Source organism: Pistacia vera, unplaced genomic scaffold, assembly GCF_008641045.1.
Source record: "Pistacia vera cultivar Batoury unplaced genomic scaffold, PisVer_v2 Contig566, whole genome shotgun sequence".
NCBI classification, from domain to species: domain Eukaryota; kingdom Viridiplantae; phylum Streptophyta; class Magnoliopsida; order Sapindales; family Anacardiaceae; genus Pistacia; species Pistacia vera.
In genome coordinates this window covers 1,309,748-1,316,747 of record NW_022196408.1, presented here as the reverse complement: position 1 = coordinate 1,316,747, position 7,000 = coordinate 1,309,748, and the positions used below count along the sequence as shown (strand labels likewise).

Below are 7,000 nucleotides of genomic sequence, written 5' to 3'. Positions count from 1 at the left end.
CTATCGAATCCCTTCTTTAAAAGGCTAATCTTTGAATAGCTAGGTATACGCATGGAGAAGAAAAAGCAAAACTCAGAGAGAAATATATCTACACCCAGTAGAAATTAAATAAACAAGTTGAGAGCTAATTAATAGATCTATTTCTTTCTCTCGAGTTTTGATTTGTATAGAATAATTAATACAATTTCTAGGGCTTGGCAAATGAATTGAAATCGATCTTGGAATGCCCCAACAGTTCTCCTTTTTTCAAAAGGACCATTTCAGTGGTTAATATAAAAGTAAGACATAAAACGACATGTGCTCAAAGCAATCTCACATCACAAATAAGTAAAAAACTAACAAAAAGTAAGAGAAAAAGAAATGCACAATAACAAAAATGGCCCATTTAAAAAATGATTTATCATGGCTCGATCGCTCTGATGGTGTTGAAAGTGACAAGCACCCATTATATAAAAATAATGTCTTTAACAACCCCACATAAACCTTAATGGTTGCTTCATGGAAAATCATGACATTCAGTACATCCCCCTCCTTATAAATATATACACTCGAGTCAAGTGTAGTGTTGATTGTTATCTTTTATTCGTAACCATTTTTTTGTTTCCAAGTAGACCAGTGACCACTTCTTTCTGCACTAAAAGTTTTCAAGTAAAATATGAGTAGTTCTTCAGAGATGAGAGAGCAAGAGAAAGGAGAGATCAGAGGAAAGGAGAGTAAGAATAGTATAGCAATAATTTTAAGATATGCTGATTGGACAGATATTTTGTTAATGATGTTGGGAACTGTTGGAGCTATTGGAGATGGCATGTCTACAAACTGTTTACTTGTCTTTGCCAGCAGCATAATGAACAGTTTGGGATATGGTCATACCCAAAATCATGATAGTTTCATGGACGAAGTTGAAAAGGTTAGCCGTCAAGTCGTCAACACACTATCTCTCACTCACTCTTTTCTTTTTCTTGTTTCAACTAACTCTTTCTCAGCCACGTTTTTTTTTTTTTTTTTGATCTGGTAACAGTGCAGCTTATATTTTGTGTACTTGGGATTAGCAGTCATGGTGGTGGCTTTTATGGGTAATTTTTAAAACTTTTATTTGGTTTTTCTTTTTATGGATCTTTGATTTAATTTGCTTTTTGAGGATAAGGGCATGTTTGGACACTTAAAGCTAATTAGATCAAGAGTCCTTTGTGCTCCAAAGAGCATTGAAGAACTCAAGTTGGTAAAAAGGAGACAACAACTGTCATAAGGAAACGAGGTCATTTTATGGAACCCTAGAATGCCCAAATTTTGAGTAAACTACTCATTTCAATGCTATAAAACAAAAACCCTCGTATAAATTTAAGTAAAGAAAATGGCTCCGAGACTAATGAATATTTATAATTTGTTCTCACAGAAGGTTATTGTTGGAGCAAAACCAGCGAGCGGCAGGTGCTGAAGATCCGCTACAAGTATTTGGAAGCTGTTCTGAGACAAGAAGTCGGATTTTTTGATTCACAAGAAGCAACAACTTCGGAAATCATTAACAGCATATCAAAAGATACGTCTCTCATACAAGAAGTTCTCAGTGAAAAGGTAAATATTTTGTAATAGGAAAAGGATCTTAAGCACCTTTTCTTGACGACCCAAGAACGTGATATGACTCATGCACTCTATAAGAAATAAACATTTGATTGCAATCAATTGAATTCATGAGTTTGATTTCCAGATTTTCTGTGAAAATCAAATGGATTCATCGGGCCTAGTTCTATGTTCATCTTCTTCTGTTCTTCCATTTAATGGTTTAAGATATCTGAGTCCTTAATTATTTTGAAACGTTTTCTTTTATGTTTTGCAGGTGCCCATGTTTCTTATGCACGCTTCTGTGTTCATCTCAGGACTTGCATTCTCCACATACTTTTCATGGAGGTTGTCTATAGTAGCCTTTCCAACGCTACTTCTCCTGATAATTCCTGGAATGATTTATGGAAAATACCTTCTTTATCTGTCGAAGAAAGCCTACAAGGAGTATGGCATAGCAAATAGCATTGTAGAGCAGGCTCTAAGCTCGATTAAGACTGTGTATTCATTCACGGCTGAGAGGAGAATCGTTGATAGATATTCAGATATATTGGATAGAACAACGAAACTGGGAATTAAACAAGGCATAGCAAAAGGTTTGGCTGTGGGGAGCACAGGGCTTTCTTTTGCAATATGGGCTTTCCTTGCTTGGTATGGAAGTCGTTTGGTGATGTACAAAGGAGAAAGCGGCGGAAGGATCTATGCAGCTGGCATTTCCTTCGTACTGAGTGGACTGTATGTGCTTAACTTTCGTTATATATATAAATCAATCTTTCTAATCAGTAGATTCTAATTATATATAAATACAGATTGCTCGTATGTAAATATAATGAGATTCGGTATAAAAGCCATCTTTATATATTGATGAATCTTAAAGTAGCTAGATTTTTCTAAATGATTTTATCAATAAACAATATAGATGCTTCATAAAATACTCATCTTCATCATCATCTTATTAAAGCTTTCTTCCTCTTTAATTTACAATTACATGCCATTGAAGCCTTACTACAACTATACTTCACTATTTAATTATATAACTAGCTTTTCAGCCTTGTAATCATTTATATATGGATTCATAATTGAAACCTTCATCTTTTATAAATCGTGAAAAGAAGAACAAATACTGGTATCTAGGACTTGAGGATGGGACCTCCATGCTTAATCCCCTAGCTAGCTTGAAATTCATTTATTGGGTGCCTCTGTTTGAGGTTTAGTTTTTAATCCTGTAGTATATTTAAATACACTTTGTTGTAGAAAGGTTCTTCCACCAATTAACATATACAAGTTCCATGTTCCTTTAAGCAAAGATCTAAGCTTCTTCTACAAACTCCTAAAGGTTTAGTTCATATGCTCTTATAAATTCATTGCTCTATGAGTCATATTCTGTACTTTGAAGAGATGGAAACTAGCTATATTATTTGATATAACGTTTTTCCCTTCAGCCAAAAATATCGAGTCTCTGGATTCTCATAAAAAGCAAGTATTTTGAACCTTATTTTGCCATGAAATGTGTCACTTTAAAGGAGAGACTTTATTAAATATTATTTTTCTTAGAAGGAAATTAATGGCATTTAGTTAAGCAAGAGGAAAGAAGAGATTGAAATTGGAGTCATCATTTATGCTGCATTTGCGAATATCTTTAGTTATTGTAGTCAAAAGCATTAATTATTTGGTGCAATTTTTAACTTAAAAAGCTTGATTTGAATTTTCAACCCTTTCTCTCCTTTGATCCAACGGTACAAAGTATTGATGTAATACTTTTTGAATAAAAGAGACGTTGATTTATTTTTGTAAAAAAGAAATTGATGTGTATTTATTCTAAAAAAGAAGGTGAATATGATGCATGCAGATCCCTTGGAATGGCACTTCCTGAAGTAAAGTACTTCACAGAAGCTTCAGTTGCAGCAACAAGAATATTCAACAGGATAGACAGAATTCCTGAAATTGATGGTGAAGACACAAAAGGACTTGTATTGGAACAAATTCAAGGAGAAATAGAATTTGAGCATGTAAAATTCACCTACCCTTCTCGTCCTGACTCAATTGTACTGAAAGATTACAGTCTCAAAGTTGAAGCAGGCAAAACTGTAGCTCTTGTTGGGGCAAGTGGAAGTGGAAAATCAACTGCAATTGCACTTGTGCAGCGCTTTTATGATGCAGATGATGGAATTGTGAAGATTGACGGTGTAGATATCAGAAAACTGCAGTTGAAATGGGTTAGAGGGAAGATGGGTCTAGTTAGTCAAGAACATGCGTTGTTTGGGACTTCAATAAAGGAAAATATTATGTTTGGGAAGCTTGATGCCACCATGGATGAAATCATTGCTTCAGCCATGGCTGCAAATGCTCATAATTTCATAAGACAACTTCCAGAAGGTTATGAAACAAAGGTAAGTGGCTCTTAAATTTCATCATGAGTAAGTTGAAGAAAATTTAGTCTTCACTAATTAAGATAATCAGCTGGTGTAATAGGTTGGTGAACGTGGAGCACTTTTATCAGGTGGACAAAAGCAGCGAATTGCTATTGCTAGAGCCATCATTAAGAACCCTGTGATTCTCCTACTTGATGAAGCAACAAGTGCTCTTGACTCTGAATCAGAAAAATTGGTGCAAAATGCCCTTGATCAAGCCTCTATGGGAAGAACCACACTGGTAAATTTGACTAATTTAACTGATATTGGCTACTATATATTACAATAAATAGGTCATTTATAATGTTTGTATACAGATTATGCAATTGCATCATTTTTCTTTTTAACAATTGTTTGATATGTCAGGTAGTAGCACACAAGCTTTCAACAGTGAGGAATGCAGATCTTATAGCAGTCGTAAGTAACGGTTGCATCGTCGAAATAGGCTCACCCAGTGAACTCATCAACAGAACAAATGGCCACTATGCAAAAATGGCAAAAATGCAGAGACAATTCAGCTGTGACGACCAAGAACCAAACCCAGAAACGCATTACTCATCAGCGGCAAGAAGTAGTGGTGGCCGGCTTAGTACATCAAAATCGAGCCCGGCTGTGTTTGCTTCACCACTATCCGTTATTGATAGCCCACAGCCGGTAACTCACGCGCCACCGTCCTTCTCTAGGCTTCTCTCTTTAAATGCGCCTGAATGGAAGCAAGGTCTTGCTGGAAGCCTCTCAGCTGTAGCCTTTGGCTCAGTGCAGCCTATTTATGCCCTAACCATCGGTGGCATGATTTCAGCTTTCTTCGCAAAAACCCACCAGGAAATGCAGGCTCGAATTCGTACATATTCCTTAATTTTCTCTTCTCTTACCTTGATTTCTCTTGTTTTGAATCTTGTGCAACATTACAATTTTGCTTATATGGGTGAACGGCTAACGAAGAGAATCAGGATAAGAATGCTTGAAAAGATTCTGACATTCGAAGCCGCTTGGTTTGATGAAGAGCAAAATTCCAGTGGAGCTTTGTGTTCGAGATTGAGTAATGAGGCTTCTATGGTCAAGTCCCTGGTTGCAGACAGAGTATCCTTATTGGTTCAAACTACTTCTGCCGTTACCATTGCGATGATTTTGGGGTTAGTTGTGGCTTGGAAATTAGCAATAGTTATGATTGCGGTCCAACCTCTCACGATTCTGTGTTTTTATACTCGAAAAGTATTGCTCTCAAGCGTTTCAACCAATTTTGTGAAGGCACAAAATCACAGTACTCAAATTGCTGTGGAAGCAGTGATTAATCATAGAATTGTGACTTCATACGGAAGTTTGGGAAAGGTTCTTCAACTTTTTGATGAGGCTCAAGAGGAACCCAGAAAGGAGGCAACGAAAAAATCATGGCTTGCTGGAATTGGTATGGGGTCTGCTCAATGCCTAACTTTCATGTCATGGGCTCTGGATTTCTGGTATGGTGGTACTTTGGTGGAAAAGGGAGAGATTTCAGCAGGGGATGTGTTTAAGACATTTTTCATATTAGTAAGCACTGGAAAGGTTATAGCTGATGCAGGAAGCATGACTTCTGATATAGCCAAGGGCTCAACCGCAATTGCATCCGTATTCAACATTCTTGATCGCCAATCTCTCATTCCAGGCTCTTCACATGTAAGTAACATACACTTTATCCAATTTTACTCTTTCAATTGAAATGGTAGCCTCAAGTATTACTTTGATAGATGGGTTTGTAAATTTTATCAGGCAGGGGAAGGGTCAAGTGGAAGCAAGTTAGAAAAAATGGCAGGGAAGATAGAGATGAAAAGGGTTGATTTTGCATACCCAAACAGGCCAGAGAACCTTGTGTTGCGACAATTTTCCTTGGAGGTGAAACCAGGAACAAGTGTTGGACTCGTAGGAAGAAGTGGGTGTGGAAAATCAACCGTTATTGGATTGATTCAAAGATTTTATGATGTTGAGAGGGGGTCAGTGAAAATAGATGGGGTAGATGTAAGGGAGCTAGACGTTCAATGGTATAGAAGATACACGGCGGTTGTCAGCCAAGAGCCAGTGATATATTCAGGCAGCATTCGGGATAACATCATGTTTGGGAAGCTTGATGCTTCAGAAAATGAGGTGGCGGAAGCTGCTAGGGCTGCAAAAGCTCATGAATTCATTTCGTAAGTATGCTATGCAAGCTTTTAGTGTTTGAAAATTAACCTAATCTAATTGTTTTTGAGCTAATTTTTTACTACATTATGTTATTTTATTGTAGATCACTAAAAGATGGGTATGAAACTGAATGCGGTGAAAGAGGAGTTCAATTATCAGGAGGGCAGAAACAAAGAATAGCAATTGCAAGAGCTATAATCAGGAACCCAACAATACTGCTACTAGATGAGGCAACCAGTGCTCTGGATGTGCAATCTGAGCAGGTTGTGCAAGAAGCGTTGGACCGAATTATGGTGGGAAGGACAACAATTGTGGTAGCTCATCGACTCAACACCATAAAAAAGCTTGATTCCATTGCCTTGGTTGCAGATGGGAAGGTAGTGGAACGAGGAACCTATGCTCAACTCAAACACATGCGCGGTGCCTTCTTTAACCTCGCCAGCCTTCAATCATAGAGATACAAAAATGGCAAATGGGGAGAGCTTGTTGTTGAATTTATGTCCTATATATGCCAGATTATATTCCAAACCTCCCAGTTAAAATACCTGTATAGTGGTAATTATATCAGTGTAATTACACTAAGAGTTGTGATGAGCAGACTGGACGGTTGTTAATCAGTACTAAGCTTCAATCTTTCATAACCCATTTGTCAATGATTTGTTCAATGTTGGAAAATTTATTAATTATGGGCTAACATGAATTATATTTTGATTTAATCAAACCGGAAAAATACATAGTTCAATGAGATATCCTAATAAGCTTATGTGATAATTCCAAAATTTGTCTAATACACTCATTTTGAATAATCTAGGTTTGACGACTAATATAGGTTTGAGACTATAATAGGCTTCAGGGTTTATTAGGTCTTTGATGGGCAG

The 7,000-nt window shown here is 36.9% G+C and overlaps 1 protein-coding gene across 1 annotated transcript; it reads left to right on the top strand.

Annotated features, from left to right (window-relative positions):
• Positions 1–583: 583 nt before the first annotated feature.
• LOC116108604 (putative ABC transporter B family member 8) lies at positions 584–6,763 on the top strand. Its single transcript, XM_031394846.1, has 9 exons — positions 584–907; positions 1,019–1,073; positions 1,394–1,572; positions 1,835–2,292; positions 3,407–3,947; positions 4,030–4,209; positions 4,335–5,621; positions 5,715–6,130; positions 6,226–6,763. Exons 1-9 carry the CDS (start codon positions 656–658, stop codon positions 6,575–6,577), a joined length of 3,720 nt encoding a protein of 1,239 aa, XP_031250706.1. The 5' UTR covers positions 584–655; the 3' UTR covers positions 6,578–6,763.
• Positions 6,764–7,000: the final 237 nt, after the last annotated feature.